A 26,075-nucleotide genomic window follows, 5' to 3' on the forward strand; every position below is an offset into this window, starting at 1 on the left:
TAATGCTCAAAATTCTCCAAGCCAGGCTTTGACAGTCCATGAACCGTGAACTTCCAGATGTTCAAGCTGGATTTAGAAAAGGCAGAGGAACCAGAAATCAAATTGCCAGCATCCGTTGGATCATTGAAAAAACAAGAGAATTCCAGAAAAACATGTAGTTCTGCTTTATTGACTATGCCAAAGTCTTTAACTGTGTAGATCACAACAAACTGTGGGAAATTCTTAAAGAGATGGGAATACCAGACCACCTGATCTGCCTCCTGAAAAATCTGTGTGCAGGTCAAGAAGCAACAGTTAGAACTGGAACATGGAACAATAGACTGGTTCCAAATCGGGAAGGGAGTACATCAAGGCTTTATATTGTCACCCTGCTTATTTAACTCATATTCAGAGAACATCATGCAAAATGCTGGCTGGCTGAAGCACAAGCTGGAATCAAGGTTGGCTGGAGAAACCTTATATCAATAACCTCAGATATGCAGAGGACACCACCCTTATGACAGAAAGCAAAGAAGAACTACAGAGCCTCTTGATGAAAGTGAAAGAGGAGAGTGAAAAAGCTGACTTAAAACTTAACATTCAGAAAACTAAGATCATGACATCTGGTTCTGTCAATTCATGGCAAATAGATGGGGAAACAATGGAAACAGTGACAGACTTTATTTTTTGGAGCTCCAAAATCACTGTAGATGGTGACCACAGCCATGAAATTAAAAGGCACTTGCTCCTTGGAAAAAGTTATGACCAACCTGGACAGCATGTTAAAAAGCAGAGACATTACTTTGCCAACAAAGGTCCGTCTACGCAAGGCTATAGTTTTTCCAGTAGTCCTGTATAGATATGAGAGTTGGATTATGAAGAAAGCTGAGCACTGAGGAATGGATGCTTTTGAACTGTGGTGTTGAAGAAGACTCTTGAGAGTCCTTAGACAGCAAGGAGATCGAACCGGTCATCCTAAAGGAAATCAGTCCTGAGTGTCCATTGGAAGGACTGATGGTGAAGCTGAAACTCTAATACTTTGGGCACCTGATGCGAAGAACTGAGTCATTTGAAAAGACCCTGATGCTGGGAAAGATAGAGGGCAGGAAGAGAAGGGGATGACAGAGGATGAGATGGTTGGATGGCATCACCGACTCAATGGACATGAGTTTGAGTAAGCTCTGGGAGCTGGTCATGGACAGGGAGGCCTGGCGTGCTGCAGCCCATGGGGTTGCAAAGAGTCAGACACGACTGAGGGAATGAACTGAACTGAGGTTTCTTCTGGCTGCTGTGCTGAGGACAGTGAGGGGACAGGACTGAAACCTAGCTTTTTTCTTTCTTATTCCCACGTATGTTTTGAAGGATTTGCTTTCAGATTGGATTTTGGGCCTCAGAGAAATGAGTCAGAAATACACTGAGGATTTTTATCCAGAGTAACTGGGAAGATATGGAAGACAGTGAGTAGAGCAGGACTTAGGAAGAAGATCATGCATAAGTTCCTTGAGCTTGTTTGATATGAGATGTGTATGAAGTAAGCAAATGCACCAGATGCTTGAGATGTCTGACACTTGTTATAACTTCCTTAATTGCATGATAAATGGGCAGTTCTTTAAAGAAAAGATTATTGACCTAGGTGAACTAGCTGTTCCATCGAATGCTTAACCAACAATATATTAGCAGGTACCTGGTGCTTTGGAGAAGGGCATGGCAACCCACTCCAGTATTCTTGCCTGGAGAATTCCATAGACAGAAGGAGGAGTCTGGCAGGCTACTTTCCATGGGGTCGCGAGGAGGCAGACACGACTGAGCAACTAAACACTTCCACACTTTCACCTGGTGCTTACTGGCACTGACAGTATACCAGTGCCTGTGGCTATATGTATGAATATCCCTTATTATTACTGTGATACCTAACTCCTGAGAAAATTCATAAATAATTTTCACGTTTTCCCTCGCTTTTGAACCTAAAGTTAGAGAGTTTTTTTTTCATGTGCTTTGTGTTTTGTGTATATTATCCAGAGGAGGTAGACTGATATCTTTAAGTACTTTCAGCATAAAAGTAGTTATAGAAAAATATTGAGATAACATAATATGGATACAGTTTTACATTGCACTTTAATTTTAGTAGAATTTTAAACTCATGTATTTCCTGCTTCAGTTCAGTTCAGTTCAGTCGCTCAGTCATATCGAACTCTTTGAGACCCCATGAATCGCAGCACGCAAGGCTTCCCTGTCCATCACCAACTCTCGGAGTTTACTCAAACTCATGTCCATTGAGTCGGTGATGCCATCCATCTCATCCTCTCTCATCCCCTTCTCTTCCTGTCTTCAATCTTTCCCAGAATCAGGGTCTTTTCAAATGACTCAGTTCTTCGCATCAGGTGGCCAAAGTATTGGAGTTTCCACTTCAACATTAGTCCTTCCAATGAACACCCAGGACTGATCTCTTTTAGGATGGACTGGTTGGATCTCCTTGAAGTCCAAGGGACTCTCAAGGACTCTCTCCAATACCACAGTTCAAAAGCATGAATTCTTCGGTGCTCAGCTTTCTTTATAGTCCAACTCTCACATCCATACATGACTACTGGAAAAACCATAACTTTGACTAGACCTTGACTAGACAGACCATTTCCTGCTTATGGAGTGAATAAAATTTGGAAAAATACTTTATTCAAGAAATGAATTTTCAGCAGGGGTTTGAAAGATGAGAGCATTTGGGCTGGTGAATGTCTAGGGAAAAGTCAGTTGCAGGTATTAAGATAATAATATCTTGTAAAGGGAGGATGATCTATAATAGTAAGTTTTCCATTTATTCTGTTCTCCAAGGGATATTATCAGAAAAGCAGTGCTTCTGCCCAGTACATTTTTGAAAAGGACTTATTTTTAATTGGTTGCAATAAATGTTTTAAGTTTTTCTCTCTAGTTATTTATTAAAAATAGATCCAAAATAAAATGTAGTATTTTTAACTTTTTTAAAATGTTTCATTGGAGGATAATTGCTTTACACGGTTGCACTGGTTTCTGCTGTGCAGCGATGTGAGTCAGCTGTAAGTGTGTATATCTACGTGTGTGTGTGTATATATGTGTGTGCATACATGTGTGCATATACACATGTGTGTATATATACGTGTGTGTATACATGTGTATACACGTGCGTATACATGTGTGTATGAATACGTGTGTTTGTATATACATGTATGTGTACATGTGTGTATGTGTACATGTGTGTTATATGTGTGTGCACATGTGTGTCTATATATACATGTGTGTGTGTGTACGTGTGTGTGTGTGTCCTCCGCCTCTTGAACCTCTTTCCCACTGCACCCCTGCCCACCGCTGCGGGTCATCACAGAGCACTGAGCTGACTCCCTCTGCTGTGTCGCTGCTCCCCGCTATAGCCATCTGTTTCACACGTGGTAGTGTATATATGTCAGTGCTACTCCCAATTCCTTCAGATTGGAATATGTTTTAAATTTAAATGTGTTGAATGTTGGAGAAGGAAAAGCCTTAAATGTAGGTGATTGTATTCAACCTTGTATTGGTAATAAATGTATTGCTTATTTCCCATATTGTTTATTAGCTATAATCATGCTGAAATGTAGAACTTAGTGTTGGAAAGGACCTCATGGGATCCTCTTAGAGGATCATGTGCGTGCACGTGCTCGGTCGCTCTTGTGTCTGACTCTTTGTGACCCCATGGACTGTCGCCCACCAGGCTCCTCTGTCCATGGGGTTTTCCAGGCAAGAATACTGGAGTGGGTTGCCATTTCCTCCTCCAGGGGATCTTCCTGACCCAAGGATCAAAACCACATCTCCTGCATTGAAAGGCAGAGTCTTTTCCACTGAACCACCAACAAAGCCCTAAATGTTAATTAGTACTAAGTTTACAAAGATTTTCTTGTCACTTCAGGAAAAATTTTGAAATTTTATTAAAATAAATTTTGAGAGATTTCCCCTGGCAGTCCAGTGGTTAAGACTCTGTGCTCCTAATGTAGCAGATACTGGTTTGATCCCTAGACAGGGAACTAAGATCCCGCATGTTACACAGTAAGCAGCCAAAAAAAAAATTTTTTTTTAATTTCTGGTTTTAAAGTTATTTTAATTTTGAGTACTGAATAGTGGCTTATTTTGCATTTATTAATGAGGGATATTGCCCAGAATATTGTCAAAATACAGAAATCTGTGCAACTTTAGAAATTTATGTGTCCAATATCTAAAATTAGAATAAACTGTAGCTTGCGTCTAATCAGTTTGTTTGCCTTTGACAGCTAAGTCAAATCTCCAAATGTTTTATATCCAAATTTTTAAAGTTTCTTGTTAAGACAAGTGAAAAAAAATCAGTTTATGAATGGCATATGACTATTGACTTTGACAACAGTAATAACAAAAGAAATATCTGTATATCTTTATCTGCTTTCCTTTTTTACTTAACTTAAAATAAAATAAATATATATGCATAGATTCATATTTCAAAGAAATAGAGTGCATGTATTTTTCATATCCATACAGCCTAAATTAATATTTTTATCCTGGGGTGATTCTTAAAATAATGATGTTTTCAGAAATGCTGGGAAAGATGCAGAGTAACTGGATCACTCATACATTGTTGGTGGGAATGTAAAAGGGTTCAGCAACTCTGGGAAACAGTTTGGTAGTTTCTTCAGAAATCAAACATGCAACTGTCATATAAATCAACAATTAAAATGATAATCCTGGGCATTTATCCCACAGAACTGAAGACTTAGGGTCACACAAAACATAAATGCATATTTTCACAACAGTTATTCACAAAAAAACAAAAACTTAAGAGGGGGAAAAAAAAAAAGCCCAGATGTCCTTCTATGGTTGACTAACCAGGGTTCATCCATATAAGGAGCAGTAAAAAGGGATGAGCTATGGATGGACCTAACAACCAGAAAGTGAATGTGGCTCAGTCGTGTCCAACTCTTTGTGACTCAGTCCATGGAATTCTCTAGGCCAGAATACTGGAGTGGGTAGCCTTTCCCTTCTCCAGGGGATCTTCCCAACCCAGGGATTGGACCCAGGTCTCCTGCATTGCAGGGGGATTCTTTACCAGCTGAGCCACAGGGAAGCCCAAGAGTACTGGAGTGGGGAGCCTATCCCTTCTCCAGCGGATCTCCCAGAAACAGGAATCAAACCAGGGGACAACAACCAGAGAATTATGCTAAATGAAAATGACAGTCCCAGAAAGTTACATACATTATTTCACTTTTACTTCATTCCTGAAACGATTCAACAGTACAAATGGGAAAGAGATTAGTGATTGGCTGGGATTAGGAGGGACTGAAGAGAGCAACAGGAGTGATCCTTATAGTGATGCAGCTGTTGTTTGTGTTTCTTGACTAGATCCATGTCAACATCCTGGTTGTGATATTGTACTGTAGTTCTGGTTGTGATATTGTACTGTAGTTTTGCAAAACGTTACCTTTGGTACCTAGGAACGAAAGCTAAGATAATTTACATAGCAAATTGTCTAAAAGTAAAATTTAATTATAAAATTTAAAAATGGTGTTTTATTAAATGTATTACTCATGTTATAAAAAAGATTAATAAAAACAATTTATGCAGATTTGCCTTCAGTTTTCTAGAAATATTGCTTTTATTTTGCACTTGGTTTTTGGTACTTCTTTGTCTTGTATTTGTGAAGTTGGCTCTCTAGAAATGAATAGCTTTGCCACAAGAGCCAAGCGTAATGGTTGAGTAATGAAATTTCTCTCTAGAGTAGTGCCATTTGACTGTTACAATGTCTGAGACTAGTAAATGTTTTTAAATTAACATGAACTAAATATTGGTGTCCCTTTTTTTGAGAGGGGCTTCCCTGATCGCTCAGTTGGTTAAGAATCCTCCTGCAATGCGGGAGACCTGGGTTTGATCCCTGGGTTGGGAAGATCCTCTGGGGAATGGATAGGCTACCCACTCTAGCATTCTGACGTGGAGAATTCCATGGACTATACAGTTGGACAGAGTCGCAGAGTCGAACACGACTGAGCAACTTTGACTTGAAACTTTCACTTTTTTGAGAAGGCTTGGTGCCTTGCATGGCCAAACTTAGCTAATGCTTGCTCTAGTCATGAAATACATGTAATTAACTGCCAATGAGACTATAAAAAGTATGTGACTTATAAGCTGTCATTTTTGCACCCCAGTATGTGAGACAAATCTACAACCTCAATCCTCACAACAGAGAAAACTAAAAATGCAAAATTCCCCACGTTTATAACCAGGACTGTTGCTCAGAACTAACAAACAGTGACTATGAGGATGCAACGCAATCTGTTCTGTATGAATGACTCTTAGTATTATGATAACATTGGCAGTATTGCCCTACCATGTTTAGTTTTAGGGATTTATAATATCATTCAAGAGAGAGGAAAAGTAATAGGCTTTGGGTCAGCTAAATTTGGAAACATTTTAGCCTCAGAAGCACCTTTTCCACCCATATGGATCTCCTACTTAACGCCTTAGAATGTACATGTTTATCCTGGATAACTATTACACTTGCTTTTACCTTCAAGCACACTTCACAAAGGGCTCCCCAGGTGACTCAGTGGTAAAGAATCCACCTGCCAGTGCAGGAGATGTGTGTTCAACGCCTGGGTCAGGAGGCTCCCCTGGGGATGGAAATGACGACCCACTCCAGTGTTCTTGCTTGGACTGAACGCGCACACACACGCTCGCTCTGTCAAGGAAAGAAAGACTGCGGAAAGAATGATTATAACCTTTTTTCTCAAATGCTTTTCTCATTAACTTCTTTAAAATGTCTTTCTAAGGCATCTTAGGGCTGGCTGTGATTAGGTTACCTGTGTGCACCCGTGTGCTGCCCATGGCGACAGATAGGGCGGTCGTAGCGAGCGCCCGGGGCAGCCTGCCTCCTCGTGCGGCAGCTGAGCTGCCCTCAGGCTGCCTCTGCAGTCAGTCTGGGTTGCCAGCCGTGGGGAACAGAACATCCCATGATCCCTCTGGTGTGAAAGGGAATTGGGTTATTTATGTAAGCTTCTGTAAAAGTAAATGCAATATTCAACCCTTGAGAAACTATTACACAGGAAAAAAGGGTGAAAGAATGGATACTTTAGACCAACAGACAAGGCTTGAGAGAAAGAGAAGATGTCTGTGACTGTGCAAAACACCATCTCCAGGCTCTCAAACAGATAATCAGTAACAGGAGACTATTGGTTGAAGAGCTACAAGTTTTGAAAGGAAACAAACCCTCCCTCAAAGCAGTTGTACACATATGGCATATCCATGTGAAGACTGTATGACATAGTTTGGTTAATAAATGAAAATTGTAATTTCATTTAGTTGTGTGTTTTTAGTTCTTTATTTTTAAAAGGCAGTGGAAGGAAGGAAGGAAAAATCATAAAGAAGAAATAAAGGAGGGAATAAAGAAAATGTGTATTTATCCCATGTAAAGATAATGCTAGTTTTTGGGTTTTTTTTTTTTTCCTGCTGTATCAATAGCAAAATTCATTCACAGTTAATCTCACCTGGTCAAATGGCTGGTTAGAAATAGTACAGATTATTTTAGAATTATGTACTACAAAAGGATTGAACTTCATTACATGGTTTATTTTTAACCATTATCATGTGCTTCCTAACAAAATGCTTTGGTGAAACTGGTTTTGACCCCACATAATGTAAATTTGATTATCTGGCTTGAGCAACTCTTGACTTGTTCAAAAAGTGATTCACTTCCAAATGATAATTATATCCAGGTATTAATAAAGTAGTGGTAATCTAAGAAATTTTATTCCAGATATAACTAGAAATTAGTACTGCTTCTCCACTTGTACCTGAAATTTCTACCTCTGTAGCCGTACCATTATTTGAACGTACACATGGAACTCTGCTCAGCATTATATGGCAGCCTGGATGGGAGGCAATTTGGGGGAGAATGGATACATGTGTGTGTGGCTGACTCCCTTTGCTGTTTACCTGAAACTCACAACATTGTTAACTGGGCATACCCCAATACAAAATAAAAAAGTTTTTAAACAATTAAATAGAAAAAGCCCCACAGATTGTGTTATAGCCACTCAATGAGGTATCTATGCAACTATGTCATGTAAGAAAATCAGTGTTATCACCCATGATGTGGCTTTCCTCACTGTGCTGAATGACTGTGAGCAGAAGACTCATCATTGAGCCAAACTTTTGATTTTCTTTGGCAGAATAAATTTAAATAAAGGTAGCAGGCAAATTAAAAACAGATGACTGAGGTGTAAGCACACAGCAATCTTCATCTCCTTATCTTTGTCACTCTGAATTTATGGATGAAGCAAGTGATCTCTGATATTGCCAAATTGAAGAATACTTGTCATACAAGTAAAGTTACAAGAGAATTGCACATTAGTCATTTTGTTTCAAACATACATAGGTATACTGAGCTTTGATGATTTCGTTTTAGACATTTATAGTATACTGAGCTTTGATGAAAATGTTTATCCAGAAAGAGGGAAGAATGCCTAGCACATGGCATAGTAACTTCTCAAAACCAATTTTATGAAAGACCATCTACTATTTGCCAAGTCTGTGCGGGATGCAAAGACTTTTAAAATATGGTTCCTGTTTGGTAGTGTTGATGAGAAAGAAATTCTGCATACTAAAGAAAGGACAGATACTCAAGTTTGTTAATAAAAATAAAATAGGCTGCATCCTTAAATTCAAAGGTGATACTGAGAGAAATGATGTAAGAGGGGTGCTTCAGCATGTTTGCATTCCGTGTGCTCAGGAGACAAGAGAGGAGCTGAGCTGAGCGGAAGTGGCCACGCTCCCAGGTGCCTGGAATATGGGCCCCCTTCTCATTTCGTGAGAATAGAAAATACATATTTTACAAATGATAGCCCACAATTATGGGTGAATAAAAGCCTCTCTTTTCCTACTTTGGAGAAATTTCTGGAGAGAGATTCAGAATAGATTTTAATAGTGGGCCGAGGATGGTATCTTAAGGGGATGAAATTGGATTGTAAAGAATGGACATTCTACTAAGCCTATGGGCTTGGGAATTTCATGAGTACTACAAACTCCCTTTGTGGATTATTGTAGCTTGTGTGACAACCTGTGTCCTACTGTAACCACATTTTCCTTATGGAGGTCATCACTGCATCAGAATCATACTAAGGACAAGTCACAATATTAATAGATGTCATGATCCTTTTGTGGTGACTTTTGAAAAGCATGTCCTATGAGTTGGTTGCTTTTCCTGGCCTCCGTTGCTCCCAGTGAAAGCCAAGCTACCCTAAGTGATTGTATAAATAGGAAGAGGTTACCATCTATGGGGGTGAGTTGGGGGAGTCAGGGGGCTTGTGTGAAATAAATAGAAGGAAGAACAGTATGTGAGTTTTACATGTGTGGTTATCTTGCAGTAAACAATGAGTACATTTAAATTCAAAAGACAGAAACTTTGGTTTCTCTCTGAATGTTTAGCTCTCTGAAAAATTTAAAGTATTAATTTGAGGAACTAGTAGATTATCTTATTAGAAGTTCTAGCTGTACATTTTTTAAAACTTTAAACTTTTCCTTTTGTATCAGAGTATAGCAGATTAACAGTGTTGTGGTAGTTTCAGGGGAACAGTGAAGGGACCCAGCCGTACATACACATGCATCCATTCTCCCCCATCTAGCTTTACATTTTTAACTGATGACTTGTTAAATGGATTTTGGTGACTTGACTTTAGAAGTAGCATAATAAAAAAAACTGTTTGGACAGGTCAGCTGGGGAGTGCTATATAGAAATTCCCCAGAAAAAAAGGGTGAGCAGAGGCAAGGAGACCACTTATTAGTCTCCTGAAGACCTGACTAGGATGATAGCAAAGGGAATGCAAGGGAAAGACTCTCAGACGTAGAATGGCCCAGAGCCTGTTAACTTTGGACATAAGGAGATAGAGCAATAATTAACGTTTAGTTTTCACATGGCAGTATGCAGATTATTTTACCTTTGTTTAATATTCTCAACCTTTTTGTATAGTATAGGTATTATTATCTTTGCAAATTAATTAATTTGCTTAAGATCACACAGTTAATAATTATCAGAATCAGAACTTAAACCTAGGATCTCTGTGAACCCAAGCCCTGCTAATAAAGGGTTCTGACTCATCAGAGGCTAAAATAGTGTTGCTCACATTTTAATTTACGAGACAGATGCCTATTCAATGCCTGGCTTAAAGTTGATTGTTGGCATACATATAACACAAACTCTTTACTCTTTTTCCCTTTTTCTTCTGTTATAGTGCGACTTCATGACAGCATATCAGAAGAGGGCTTCCATTACTTGGTGTTTGATTTGTAAGTACAGCGTCCTTTGTGTTTGGTGTTTGTTTGTTTGTTTTTGCTATTTATTTGAAGATTTTGAATTAAAGATCATTTTTTCTCCAAGTAGGAGTCCAAATTAATGACCTGGTAATATTTTCAAATGTAATTCTTTTGACAAAAGGTGAATACTCAGCATCGTTTATTTAAAATTTAAGTTGATCTTCCTGAGGGAAATAGTTACAAGTGTTTCCTTTGGGATTGCTCATTGTGACCTCAGAAGTAGTTCTCAGTTTACAGTGTACAATGTAAACCGAGTGTACCATGATGCACCTCAGTGTACGTAAACATAATTTTCCATTGGATTTTTTAAAGTATTTGTAACTGATTATCTTACATAAAAAGAAGACTCAAGAACCCTTGAGGTGGGTTACTTCAGGGGTTCAACAACATCATCAAACTCCCATCTTTTACCCCAGCTCACTGTCTTTGTTCTCAGACTGGTGTGGTTCAACTTACTACAGGCAGACATGGTAATTTATACTGGAAGATATTATACTTTTTGTTTTTTTTAAGAATAAACAATTCATCTAGTAAAACTTCCATTTTTCACCTCATTGGCCAGGACTAGGTCACATGCCTGCCCCTCACCAGTCACTGGCAAGAATGGAAACACCAAGATTTACTTAGACTAAGATTTAGAGACCAAGGCTCTATCAATAAGAATGAAGGGAAAACCGTGCTCTTGGGGAGCAGTCCATAGCATCTCTCCTAGCTGAATGGGATATAGTGAGACAGGCCATACACAATGCTTCTCCAGGTTAAATAAGAATACACTTTCTGAAAATCAGATTGATACTTCATATAAAAAAATGTCCATATTGTATAACTTACTAATTTTGGTTCTTGGAACAATGTCCATGGAAACTGTTACTCTAAATTCAGATAAAGTTTATGCTTGAAAGATGTTTATTGCATTGTTCTTTATAGGAAGCTGGGAGGAGGGGGAAGAAAACCAACTTAAGGATCCAATAATAGAGAATCAGTTTTCTTGACTACAGTGCATTCATGCGATGGACTACTCTCGAGCATTTATTGTGATATTTGGGGAATAGAAAGAAAAAATATTGTTTTATCTGAAATGTGTCTAATGACAGGTTAATACTAGGTTTGGTTAATTCAGCCTTCCAGTGATGTCTTTAAGAAATCAGGTTCATTCCACCTTTCAGTCTGTTCTTTGTAGTATGTGGGTTTATCCTTACTCTCAGATACCTCTTAGTTCTCACGTTTGGTGCCTCATTTCAGCTATCATGGTGACTTCCAAAGGCAGGAAAAAAGAGGGAATATTAATCCCATTCGTATATTTTTATTTACAGGGAAAACCTTTCCCAGCAGCCCCTCAGAAGATATCTGATAGTGCATTATTGGTTAGAATTGCTTCTGATGCACATATCTGAACCAAGTAATAGTAAAGGGGATAGAATAACAGCAGTTGGCATTGACCAACCATAATTGCAGTCCATAGCAGGAAGGGAAGTCTTGCTTATTGGATAGGAAACCAGACATGTCTGCTGTTACTATGAAATGTGTTGCAAGTATTCTTCAGTGTTTAAAGTTTAAGAGGAGAGTTATCAACAGTTCTCATCGAAATGCTTTTCCAGTAACTAAGATTAATAATAAACTAGTCAAACACAGTCCAGTAAATAGCATCAAGCTTTAGAGACAATTGGAAAATAGTGGTTAAAAGTATAGATGTTCAGTGAGTAAAAAGAGATTATAACAGATATAAATAAATAATCCTCTATTTAATTGTGGTGGTAGTCTAAGGAGAAGAGTAACTTTAGAAAAGATATCAATGAAATACTTACGGAAAAACTGGAAGTTCCTTTGCCAATCAGTCCCAAGATAAAATAAGCACTTAAATTCCTAAAGGTGGAGTGTCCTCTGTGTTTGTCCTTTTGATGATGGTTTTGGCAGTGTGGTACTGTGCATACTTCCTGTGGAATGTCAGCTATTCAGAATCTGGTGGGAAGTTCTATTTTTATAGGTGTGTTGAGGCTTCTTCTAATGGAATACTTTTCCTTTTCTAAAAAGCAGAACAGAAAGGGCCATGAGTTCTTAGTTTCTTTTTGCTATTATTCATTTACCTTTTTTATTCACGTATCTGTCCATTGTTTCCAACTACAAAGTATTAATAGTCAGTTTTGCAAATAGACTCAGGAATCAGTGGGAAAGACCTTCATGAAAGTGAAGATATCTTCACAGCAAATACTGAACTGCTTGATTTTTTTAGAATCATGTTCCTCAAGGTCTGCCCCTAGCATGGTTTTTAGGCACACCTCAGCAACTCCGGGAGGCAAGAGATGTGGGTTTATCTGAAATCTGAAGGAAGGTAAGACAGTGAAGTAATGGAGCTAGAACTCTAGTCCTCAAGGGAGGGGCCTGAAGGCAGAGCCATTGGCCTTAGGAAATAGAGCAGATCCAGTCCTTTTCTAGGACTGATGGCTAATAAGGCTTTGACAAGGGCAGTCATTTGAATATGACATATATATTTCAGAAACTGCATGTTAGAAAAGATCTGTATTGTGTGTTTGGTGGGTAAATATACACAATGAAGTATAGAAACATCACATTCTTAAATAAATATTGTAAGAGAATTATTAAACTAAGGCTTACTGGAAAGCCTGCTGACCCAGAATGGAAAGATTTAAATTTCAGTCTCAGAGCTACCTGGGGCTAAACATTTTACATTCTTTTCTCTAAGCTTCATTTTTCTCAAATAGAATGAGGGCATGGACCAGATGAAAAATGTGTTAGACGTTTCTGAAGTTTTTTCTATTCTTTGAGGCCAGAATGCTTTTTGTATCCATTTGAGATTTCTGGTAGAATTAATGGAACTCCTGATGCCATTTAAATATTAGAAAGTTTCTTACGAGTCTTAACTATTGGAGAAAAACGGTATCATTGCATCTTTAAAAAGAACAATTTTTTTCCTTAGCAAACACACATCTTGGTATGTGAAGTACTGTTTTCCCCTCTGTTTTAAAGTGTTTGTGTTTTTGTCCCCAGATAAGAAATTCTACTTGTTAAATATGTGATAGATGCCTACTAAGAGCAAGATGCTTTGTCTAATGCTTTAGAGAGGAAGAAAGCAGTGTTTTTGAGCATTTTAAAATAAATGTCCCATTTAGATAAATTCAAAAAGAAATACCCTGAGAGAATCTGCTGTGCCTCCTCCTCCTGCCCCATTTTATCATCTACGTACTCGTCCGAAGTCCTGGTCAAGTTGCATGTTTTGTGGTTGTTAGGAAAATGTGTATATTTTTCATTTTACAAATTTCAAATTATAGTGCTAAAAATTTGCAAAATACACTCCTTATAGTGGGGAGCTGAACAAACACTTGGTGTGTAGTCACTCTGCACCAGTCACTGCAGATAAGCTGATTGAAGGGAAGGTGAATGACCACTTTTTGCCTTCAGAAAAACATAACTAAGTATTCTAGCATTTTATCACATACTAGAATATTTTGGTTATGTAACCAACAGATCAGCAGAATTTACAACACATACACAAATATAACGAGTTTCATAGTGTCTGTTAAAACATCTGGTGTGTGCTCCTAGTCACTTGGTCATTTTTGTGGTAATTTGGTAAAATTCTATTATGCTGATAATACTCTCCAGTATTTCACAAGGCATATATTTTCCAGTGATTATTACTTCTTTTGGAAGGTGGAGGGCTAGTTTAATTTTTTTTCTGAATACCTTTTGTTTTTATTCACAGAAAATTTTATCTGTCTTAAAACCTACTAAGCATAATATTTCCTTTAATTTACATCTCTAGAACACTGTAGATAACAAATAGTAATAGCAAAATAATTTCACACTCAGATCAAAATGTGAAAGCAGACTATGGAAGACTATTTCCTGTTGTAAAACAGTACTTGAGAGCAAGTCTCTAGGTTAAAGTCCTGTCAAGGGAAAGAAAATAAATCAATAATTATAGCATAGGATGCCTTGTGCCATGATATTTTCCTGCGTACACAGATTGAAGAAAAGAGAGTGAAAGTGATGAACCCTGGTCTGCTAACATCCAGGTAGATGATAGTAAGTCCCTGAAATATGTAAGGTGTTGGTAAGAATAAAGTAAAAAGCTACTGTGGGCCCTCCATATCCTCAGGTTCGACATCCACAGATTCAACCAATCTTAGATCAAAAAAGCAAAACTTGAATTTATTACGGCTGGCAACTATAACTATTTGCATTTTTTTTTTAGGTATTATAAGTAATCAAGAGATGGTTTAAAGTATTATGGAGAATATATGTATAGTGTGGCGCTTCCCAGGTGGCGCTAGTGGTACAGAATCCCCCTGCCAGTGCAGGAGATATAAGAGACGCGGTACACAGGAGACACAGGCTCGATCTCTGGTCGGGAAGACCCCCTGGAGAAGGAAATGGCACCCCACTCCAGTGTTCTTGCCTGGAGAATTCCACGGACAGAGGAGCCTGGCAGGCTACAGTCCATGGGGCCGCAAAGCATCAGATGCGAATGAGCACATGCATATAGTATAAGATCATACTATACCATTTTATGAGGGTCTTCCCTGGTGGCTCAGACGGTGAAGAATCTGCCTGCAGTTCAGGACACCTGGGTTTGATCCCTGTGTTGGGAAGATCCCCTGAAGAAGGGCATGGCATCCCACTCCAGTATTCTTATCTGGGAAATTGCATGGACAGAGGAGCCTGGCAGGCTACAGTCCATGGGGTTGCAGAGTCGGACATGACTGAGCAACTAACAAAAGAAAAAGTAAGATACCATTTTATGTAAGAGACTTGAGCATCCTCAGATTTTAGTATCTGCTGGGGATTCCCACAGATCTTGAGAGATGACTGTAAAATCTGTCTGAAAATATTTTTTAGAACAAAGTTGAGTTTATGGAATTTTGCTTTTAGTTGGCAGTTTATATGCAAGAAACAGTCAACTTAAAATGGAGGGTATTTTAATGACAGAGAAACTCTGAATGCTGTAAATTATTGCATTTCTTATTTGTTTTCAAAAACAGAATTGTGTTTAAATCAAAACATATTGGCTATTATTAAAATGAAGTTTAATGTCCATTCCAGCAGAAAGCTATAATTCTAGAACTATAGAAGTTCAGTGATGGGAAAATACAGGTTTCACAAGGTTATACTAAATAATTTCAGTGTTTTTTTTCTTGGAGAATTAATAAAATGGTAATGATTCTGTTCCAAGCATACCCTGCTTTATTAAACTTTGCTTTATTGTGCCTCACAGAAAATGCATTTTTTACAAATTGAAGATTTATGTAACCCTGCATCCAGCAAGTTTATCAGTCCCATTTTTTCCAAACAACATTTGTTTACTTTATATATCTGTGCCACATTTTGATAATTCTCACAATGTTTCAAAACCCTCCAGCAAAAGAATTATGTCTTGCTGAAGGCTCAGATTAGCATTTTTAAGCAATAAAGTATTTTTTAATTAAGGTATGTACTTTCTTTTAAGGCATAGTGCTTTTGGACACTTAAAAGACTACAGGATAATATAAACCTAACTTTTACATGCACTAGGAAACCAAAAAACTCATGTGACTTGCTTTCCTGTAATATTTGCATTATTGTGGTGGTCTGAAACAGAGCCTACAGTATCTCAGGGGGTATGCCTGTGTATTTTTTAGGAAAAAACAAAAAACATTTTAAATGACTAACATCCTGTACTTTCAATAGAAAGGGGTAGGGACACTCATATCCTTTTGATTATTTTCTGAATAAAAGGCTAAACTAACACTCAACTTTTCTCGTGTATTATGGTGCTGCTCCAAGGTGGCAGACTCAATCCTTTAACCACACATCATAATTCTTTTATGTTAACAGACACTTTGAGTTTGTGTGGGATAAGGTACAACCTTGTTTCATGAGTACTTTTTAGTTGACAATGTACAAGAGGAAGGAGGCTCTTCAAATGAATATCATCTGATGCTTCTTTAGAATTATTGTCGGGGATAATTATCTTAAATTCCAAAGGACTAATCTCTGTTTCATTTGTTCGATTTTCTTGAGGCTATATCAATTCCCATATTTGTCTTTATAAAGTAGGAGAAAACATTATGCAATTTAGGACTTTTGGAAACTTTTAAACAATTTTTTAACTATTACACTTTTAATAAGGTATCTTTTTAGAGGAGTTTTGGGCTCAAAGAAAAGATGAGCAGAAGTTTCTGAGAATTTCCAAATACCCTTCTCTCTAAACATGCGATACACTGTTGACTTCCCACACACAGGGTGTATTTGTTGCAGTTGAGGGCTCTAGGTTCACCCATCATTATTACCCAAAGTCCATAGTTTTCTTTGGGGTTTACTCTTGGTATTGTACACTGACTGGGTTTTTTTGGTAGTTTAATGCAGAATAATTTCATTGTCTTAAAAATCCTCTGTGCTCCAACTGTTCATGTCACCCTTCTCTCTGACTGGAAACAACTAATTGTTATATTGTCTCCATAGTTCTGCCTTGTCTAGAATGTCATAGTTGGAATCATATAGCATGTAACCTTTTCAGATTGGCTTCTTCCACTTAGCTGTATATATTTATGTTTCCTCCATTTTTTTCATGTCTTGATAGTTCATATCTTTTTAGCACTGAATAATAATTCCCTGGATGAGCCACAGTTTGTTTATCCAGCTCCTTGCTGAAGGACAGCTTGGTTGTTTCTGAGTTTTGGCAGTTCTGAATAAAGTTGCTGTAAATGTCCACATGCAAGTTTTTGTGGGGACTTAAGCTTTCAGCTCCTCTGTGTAAATACCAAGGAAAACAGTTACTGGGTTATATGGTAAAAGTATGTTTACTTGTATACAAAACTGCCAAACTGTCTTTTAAAGTGGCTGCATCATTTTGATCAGAGAAAGAAATGGCAACCCACTCCAGTATTCTTGCTTAGAGAATCCCGTGGACAGAGGAGCCTGGTGGGCTGCCATCTATGGGGTTGTACAGAGTCAGACACGACTGAAGTGACTTAGCATGCATGCATGCATTGGAGAAGGAAATGGCAACCCACTCCAGTATTCTTGCTTAGAGAATCCCGTGGACAGAGGAGCCTGGTGGGCTGCCGTCTATGGGGTCACACAGAGTCGGACAGACTGAAGCAACTTAGCAGCAGCAGCAGCATTTTGCATTCCCATCAGCAATGAATGAAGAGTTCCTCTTGCTCCATATCCTGCCAGAACTTAATGTTGTCAGTGTTTTGGACTTTGGCCACACTAATGGATGTGTAGTGGTTATCTTGTTTTAATTTGCAAATGCCTAGTGATATGTGATGTGGAGCATCTTTTCATATGCTTGTTTTCCATCTACTTATCTTCTTTGGTGAGGTGTCCTTCAGAACTTTTGCCAATTTTTAAATCAGATTGTTCATTTTCTTATTGTTCAGTTTTAAGAATTCTTGGTGTAGTTGGTTAACAGTCCTTCATCAGATGTTTTTGTAAATATTTTTCCCAGTCTATAATTGTCTTCTCGTTTCTTGACAGTGTCTTCTGCAGAGCAGAATTTTAAAATTTTTAATCAAGTTCTCCTTATCAATTGTTTCTCTCACGGATCATGCTTTTGATGTTGTATCTAAAAGCCATCCCCATGTCCAAGGTTAGCCAGATATTCTATGTTATCTTCCAGGATTTTTATAGTTTTATTTATATAGTTACAGTTTTACATTTAGGTCTGTGACCCATTTTGAGGTAATTTTTGTGAAGGGTGTAAGGTCTAGATTTAGGTTTTTCTTTCTTCTTCTTTTTTGAAAATATGTATCTGTTCCAGCATCATTTGTTCAAGAGTCTCTTTTCTCTAATGTATTGCCTTTGCTCTTTTGTCAAAGATGAGAGACTACATTTATATATGCTCATTTCTGGGCTTTATTTTCTGTATAATCTGTGCTTATTCTTTCATAAATACCACACTTTCTTGATAACTGTAGCTTTATTGTAAACCTTCAAGTCGGTGGTGTGAGTCCTTCATCTTTGTTCTTCTCTTTAAATATTACATTGCTAATGCTTGGTCTTTTGGCTCTCCACATAAACTTTAAAATCAGATTTTTGATATCCACAAAAGGACTTGCTGGATTTAATTGGGATTATGTTGATTAAGTTGGGAAAAACTGTCATCTTGACCTCCCACTCATCTACAAGGAATATCTCTTCATTTATTTAGTTATATTTTCCTTTCATCAGAGTTTTGTAGTTTCCTCATAAAAAGCTTTTACATATTATGTTAGACTTATACCTAAGTATTTCACTTTTAGGGAGTATAATGTAAATGGTAAAGTGTTTTTAATATAAATTTCACTTGGTCATTTCTGGCACATAGGAAAGCTATAGATGTTTGCTTGTTAACCTTGTATCCCGCTGTTTGTGATAATTGCTTATTAGTTCAGGAATTTTGTTGTCAGTTCTTTAGGATTTTTCTCCATAGACAATCATGTCATCTTTAAATAAAGACCATTTTATTTCTTCCTTCCCAGTTTGTATACCATTTATTTCCTTTTCTTATCTGATTACATTAGCGAGGACTTCTACTCTGATGTTGGAAAGGGATGATGAAGGAGGACATCTTTGCCTTGTTCCTGATCTTAGTGAGAAAACTTCATGTTTCTCACTGTTAAATATGATGTTAGCTTGTGGTATTTTTAAAATGTTCTTTATGAAGTTGGGGAACTGTTGCTAGTTTACTAATAATTACACTCATGAATAAATGCTGAATTTTGTCAGATGCTTTTTCTGTATCAACTGATATGATTATGTGATTTTGCTGTTTTTGCCCGTTGATGTGATTGATGGATAACATTGATTTTCGAATGTTAAACCAGCCTTGCATATTTGAAATAAATTTCTTTTGCTTGTGGTGAATAATCATTTTTATTCATTGTTGTGTTCAGTTTGCTAAAATTTTGTTGAGGATCTTTATATCTGTGTTCATGAGGGATAGTGGTCTAAATTTTTCCTCCTTGTAGAAGTTTTATCTGATTTTGATATTTAGAGTAATGGTAGCCGTATAGAATGTGTTGCAGTGTGTTCACTCTGCTTCTGTTTTCTGGAACAAATTGTAAAGAAGTGGTTTCCTTTCTTCCTTTAAGTGTTTGATATAACTTACCAGTGAATCCATCTGCTTTCTGTTTTGGAAGGTTATTAATTATTGATTCAGTTTCCTTATTAGATAGGACTATTCGAATTGTCTATTGTCTATTTCTTCTTGTGCACTTTTGGCCAATTGTGTCTTTCAAAGAATTGATCCATTTCATCTGGGTTATTGAATAAGTGGGCATAGAGTTATTCATAATATTCCTTTATTATTCTTTTAATATCTGTGGTATCTATAGTAATATCTCCTCCTTCATTTCTCATATTAACAATTTATGTCTTCTCTCTTTTTATCATAGTCTGGCTGTAAACTTACCTGTTGCATTGATCTTTTCAAAGACCTAGCTTTTTTGCTATTGTTGATTTCCTCTGTTGAATTCTTACTTTAAATTTTATTGATTTCTGCTCCAATTTTTATTATGACTTCATCTTACTTTGGATTTAATTTGCTCTTCTTTTTCTTATTTCCTAGTGGAAGCTTAGAGTATTAATTTTATGTCTTCCTTTCTAAAGTTACATTCAGTGCTATAAATTTCCCTATATATAGTTCATCCCACAAATTTTGATAAGTTCTATTTTTCATTTGCATTTAATTCAAAATATTTTAAACCCTCTCGTGATTTCTTCTTTGACTTATGTGTTGTTTAATCTCCTAGTATTTGGATCTTTCAGTTTTCTTTCTGTTACTGGTTTCTAGTTTGATTCCATGTACTCTGAGAACAGACCTTGTGTGATTACCAACCTTCTAAACTTGTTAAGGCATGTTTTATGACCCAGGATGTCATCTGTCTTGGTGAATGTTCCATATGGACTGGAAGAGAATGTGTATTATACTGTTGTTAGATGAAGCAGTCTATACATCTCAATTATATCCAGTTGACTTATGGTGCTCTTGAGTTCAGCTATGTTCTTAATGATTTTCTGTCTGCTGGGTCAGTCCATTTCTGATAGACGGGTGTTAAAATCTCTGACTGTAGTAATGGATTCACCAGTTTTTTCTTAACAGTTCTATCAGTGTTTCCTCGGCTTAGTCAAAAGCTAAGAGAATTCAGCACCACCAAACTAGCCTTAGAACAAAAACTAAAAGAACTTCTCTACCAGGAAAAAACAAGAGAAGAAAAGACCCACAAAGACAAATCCTAAATGATTAAGAAAATGGCAGTAACAGTGGAAAAAAGACAACCTCTTTAACAAGTGATGCTGGGAAAACTGGTCAACCACTTGTAAAAGAATGAAACAAGAACACTTTCTAGCACCATCACAAAAATAAACTCAAAATGGATTAAAGATCTAAATGTAAGACCAGAAACTATAAAACTCCTAGAGGAGAACATAGGCAAAACACTCTACGACATGAATCACAGCAGGATCCTCTATGACCCACCTCCCAGAATATTGGAAATAAAAGCACAAATAAACAAATAGGACCTAATTAAACTTAAAAGTTTTTGCACAACAAAGGAAACTATAAGCAAGGTGAAAAGACAGCCCTCAGAATGGGAGAAAATACTAGCAAATGAAGCAACAGACAAAGGATTAATCTCAAAAATATACAAGCAACTCCTGAAGCTCAATTCCAGAAAAATAAATGACCCAATCAAAAAATGGGCCAAAGAACTAAACAGACATTTCTCCAAAGAAGACATACAGATGGCTAACAAACACATGAAAAGATGCTCAACATCACTCATTATCAGAGAAATGCAAATCAAAACCACAATGAGGTACCATTACACACCAGTCAGGATGGCTGCTATCCAAAAGTCTACAAGCAATAAATGCTGGAGAGGGTGTGGAGAAAAGGGAACCCTCTTACACTGTTGGTGGGAATGCAAACTAGTACAGCCACTATGGAGAACAGTGTGGAGATTTCTTAAAAAACTGGAAATAGAACTGCCATATGACCCAGCAATCCCACTCCTGGGCATACACACTGAGGAAACCAGATCTGAAAGAGACACGTGCACCCCAATGTTCATCGCAGCACTGTTTATAATAGCCAGGACATGGAAGCAACCTAGATGCCCATCAGCAGACGAGTGGATCAGAAAGCTGTGGTACATAAACACTATGGAATATTACTCAGCCATTAAAAAGAGTTCATTTGAATCAGTTCTAATGAGGTGAATGAAACTGGAGCCCATTATACAGAGTGAAGTAAGCCGGAAAGATAAAGACCAATACAGTATACTAATGTATATATATGGAATTTAAAAAGATGGTAATGATAACCCTATATGCAAAACAGAAAAAGAGACACAGATGTACAGAACAGACTTTTGAACTCTGTGGGAGAAGGTGAGGGTGGGATGTTCTGAGAGAATAGCATTGAAACAAGTATACTATCAAGGGTGAAACAGATCACCAGCCCAGGTTGGATGCATGAGACAAGTGCTCAGGGCTGGTGCACTGGGAAGACCCAGAGGGATGGGGTGGGGAGGGAGGCAGGAGGGGGGGGATCAGGATGGGGAACACATGTAAATCCATGGCTGATTCATGTCAATGTATGGCAAAAACCACTACAATATTGTAAAGTAATTAGCCTCCAACTAATAAAAATTAAAAAAATAAAAGAAAATGGCAGTAGAAACGTATGTATCAATAACTACCTTAAATGTAAATGGATTAAAAGCCCCAGCCAAAAGACACAGACTGGCTGAATGGATACAGAGACAAGACCTGTGTATATTCTGCCTACAAGTGACGCACATCAAACTTAAGGACACATACATACTGAAAGTTCAGCTTAGTCAGTTCAGTCACTCAGTCGTGTCTGACTCTTTGCTATCCCATGAACTGCAGCACACCAGGCCCCCCTGTCCATCACCAACTCCTGGAGTTTACCCAAACTCATGTCCATTGAGTCGGTGATGCCATCCAACCATCTCATCCTCTGTCATTCCCTTCTCCTTCCGCCCTCAATCTTTCCCAGCATCAGGGTCTTTTCCAGTGAGTCAGCTCTTTGCATCAGGTGCCCAAAGTATTGGAGTTTCAGCTTCCACACCAGTACTTCCAGTGAATATTCAGGACTGATTTTCTTTAGGATTGACTGGTTGGATTGCCTTGCAAAGTTAGGGAATGGAAAAAGATATTCCATGCAAATGGGAAGCAAAAGAAAGCAGGAGTAGTAATACTCATGTGAGTGTTTGTCTTATATATTTTGATGTTGTATTGTTAGGCATATGCACATTAAGAATTGTTACATAATCTTGGAATGTTGACCCCTTTTTTGTTAAGTGATGCCCCTCTTTTTCTCTGATAATTTTCCTTGCCTTGAAGTCTACTCTAATATTGATATAAATATTCTCACTTTCTTTTGAGTAGTGTTAGCATGACATATAATTCTCCATTGCTTTAATCTTAATCTGTATGTGTCTTTATAATCATGTGTCTTTATAATCAGTGAATTGCTTACTGACTGTGGATATTTGTGTCTTTTTTTGATCCACTCTGACAGTCTCTTTTCATGTATTTGGTTCATTGATGTTTAAAGTGATTATTGATATATTTGGATTAATATGTACCATATTGGTTACTGTTCCTTCCCATATTCTTACTGTTATACTCCACACTTTTTTTCTTCTTTTGGAAGTTTCTATTGTTATTTCCCCAAAGAGAGATTCTGTCTTCAACTGGGTCCAGTTTCCTAATGAGTTCATCAGTGGTATTCTTCAATATTGTTACAGTGTTTTCTATTTTATCCTGGTGTTTCTTTTTTGTTCTCAGAATTTTCATCTCTCTGCTTACATTACCCATATATTCTTGCATGTTGTCAACTTTTTTCCATTAATGTCTTTAACATATGAATCATAGTTTTTAAAGTTTCTGGTCTTTTAATTCTAACATTCCTGCCACATCTGATTTTGGGTCTGATTCTTGTTAAGTTTCTTGCATGTGTTCATGCTTAGTTGCTCAGTCATATCCAACTCTTAGCAACCCATGGACTGTAGCCTACCAGCTTCCTCTGTCCATGGGATTCTCCAAGCAAGAATACTGGGGTGGGTAGCCATTCCCTCCTCCAGGGGATCTTCCTGACCCAGGGATTGAACCTGGGTCTCCTGCATTGCAAGCTGATTCTTTACCATCTGAGCCACTGGGGAAGTTTCTTAAAGTGTGCTTTTTGCCTTTTGGTATGTCTTGTAATTTTTTGTTGGAAGATGGATGTGCTGTACTGAGTAAAAGGAATTGTGGTTAGTGGGCCTTTAGTAAGGTATTGGTAAGGTGTTGGGGGAGGGGAAGCTTCTAAGGTCCTGTGATTAAGTCTCAGTCTTTGGTGAGCCTTATCTCTTGGACTGTTAACGTCACCAGTGCTTCTTGATTTTACGTTATTCCCCCCTACCCTTTCAGTTGAACAAAATGGCTAGAGAAAGCTGGAGTTGAATGTTTCCCTTCTTCCATTTGCATTGTTCCCTGAGTCAGTCAGACTCTGGTAAGATTTCCTTATTCAGTTCAGTCAGTTCAGTCGCTCAGTCGTGTCTGACTCTTTGCGACCCCACGGACTGCAGCATGCCAGGCTTCCCTCACCAACTCCCAGAGCTTGCTCAGACTCATGTCCATCAGGTCGGTGATGCTATCCAGTCATTTCATCTTCTTGTCCCCCTTTCCTCCTGCCTTCAATCTTTCCCAGCATCAGGGTCTTTTCAGATGAGTCACTTCTTCACATCAGGTGGCCAAAGTATTGGAGCTTCAACTTCAGCATCAGTCCTTCCAATGAAAATTCAGGACTGATTTCCTTTAGGATTGACTCGTTTGATCTCCTTGCAGTCCAAGGGATTCTTCTCCAACACCACAGTTCAAAAGCATCAATTCTTCAGCATCAGCCTTCATTAGTGGTCCAGCTCTCACATCCATACATGACTACTGGAAAAACCATAATTTTGACTAAATGGACCTATGTAGACAAGGTAATGTCTCTGCTTTTTAATATGCTGTCAAGGTTGGTCATAGGTTTTCTTCAAAGGAGTAAGCATCTTTTAATTTCATGACTGCAGTCACCATCTGCAGTGATTTTGGAGCCCAAGAAAATTAAGGCAGTCCTTATTAAAAAGAACAGAATGCTCTGCCATATTTCAAAATTGTTCCTTTTTCCATCTCTCTGCTGGAAGCACAGGAAGATTTTTTTCTCCAATATTCACTGTGACGACCTGATAAAACTCCTGGATGTCAAACTTTCAATAACCTGGGGCCTCCCATGACCAGATGCCCCTGGTGTTTAATCTTCCAGGCTTGTCCACCCTGAGCCTTCAGCATTTTGTCCACAATAGTTCAGATTTTCCTACTATGATGCTGGTTCCTGCAGAGGATTCTGTTTCAGTAAGTTGTGATTTTCTGTATTTGCCTGTTAGTTTCTTCAGTTTTGGGGGCAGCAGTCTGCCTTATGACCTTATATGACAGGTCTGTGGAGCCTTGTTAATTTTTTTAGTTTTTTTTTTAACTTTTTACTTGTTTTCAGAACAAAGTGCAACTTCTGAGCTCCTTACATGCCAGACCAGAAACCAGAAAACCCTACACGTTTTAAGAAAAATCTTGACTATTATAAAATTAATTAAAAACTCCTAAATTGTTTGGAATTAAAATGACAAGCAAGGCATAGTCATTTATCAGCTGGAGGTCAGAAATCAAGGCTAGAAATTAAATTTTTTAGACATGTTTGAAGAATTTTAGAGGTCTGAGCTGTGTGTTTCTCATATGCTATAAGCCGCCAAGATTTATTATTTATTGATAGAATAAACAACTGAAAATTATTCTTAATCACACTTCATTGGAAATTGTTGCTCAAAGTCATTAAAGAGATTTACTGCCTTTTATGTTCAACCAGATTTTGAAAGCACAGTTTTCTCAAAAAGTTAATTAAACAAAAATCTTGGATGCTTATTAAAGTGTTGCCTTCTTCATAAATGCCCTTCAGCTCCTGGGTCGGATGCTTCTCCTTGGACAAAGCCAGAATTGCTATCTTGGGTATTAATTGTCATTTTAGAGACAGCGTCTCTGGACTGTCAGTGACATTTTGCTACGTAAGAGAATCTGGAAAAGTTACAATTTAAAAGATGTTGGACTAAGTTTAGCAGTCAGCTTCTTTAGGATGTGATGATATTTTCTGCCATGCCCTCATCCAGTCCGTCTCCCAGCCTGGACTTTGTAGGCAGGAAGCCCAGGTCCCACTTGATCCCTGCTTACTTTTCACTTCTACTTGAGACACCCAGACGTGGCAGGTGTGCTGTTGGCTTGCTGTTAGTTCTCCCCCAGGCTTTGGTACATTAGACATTTTCTGTAAATAGATTTGCTATTATCATACATTCATCCAATGACTAGAATACTGATTGGGTGCTAATTATATGCCAAGCACTTTGCTAAATACTAGAGAGAAAACCATGAATAAGACATAGTCCCTGCCCACTAGGAGCTTAGAGCCTAATGAGGAAGAGAGGCAATAAACTACAGTGAGCCCTGAGATGCAGTGAGCTCATAGGAAAGAGTGGTGCCTAACGATCGCAGGGATGGAGGATGAGAGGAGGTGACTCTGCTGAGACTTACAGGATAAGGAGAATGTAGTCATCCACAGAGTCTGTCTCCTTTCTGCAGTGTCAAGAGGCATGGCATGCGCAGTGCCCCAGAGGAAAGAGACTGTAGACAGTTCTCGACGTGCGCCTCAGTCTGGATGAGCCATTGATTTGAGGGGAGAAAGCACC

At 38.0% G+C, this 26,075-nt stretch overlaps 1 protein-coding gene across 18 annotated transcripts in view; it reads left to right on the forward strand.

Annotated features, from left to right (window-relative positions):
* CAMK2D (calcium/calmodulin dependent protein kinase II delta) overlaps positions 1-26,075 on the forward strand; it is a 299,891-nt gene that overhangs the window by 142,721 nt on the left and 131,095 nt on the right. For all 18 annotated transcript variants that reach the window (XM_043870845.1, XM_043870839.1, XM_043870837.1 and 15 more), the window contains exon 4: positions 10,227-10,281. In XM_043870845.1, the coding sequence (XP_043726780.1) occupies positions 10,227-10,281 (55 nt within the window). The remainder of the gene's footprint in view (positions 1-10,226; positions 10,282-26,075) is intronic.

This window comes from Cervus elaphus, chromosome 17, assembly GCF_910594005.1.
Source record: "Cervus elaphus chromosome 17, mCerEla1.1, whole genome shotgun sequence".
Classification (NCBI taxonomy): Eukaryota; Metazoa; Chordata; class Mammalia; order Artiodactyla; family Cervidae; genus Cervus; species Cervus elaphus.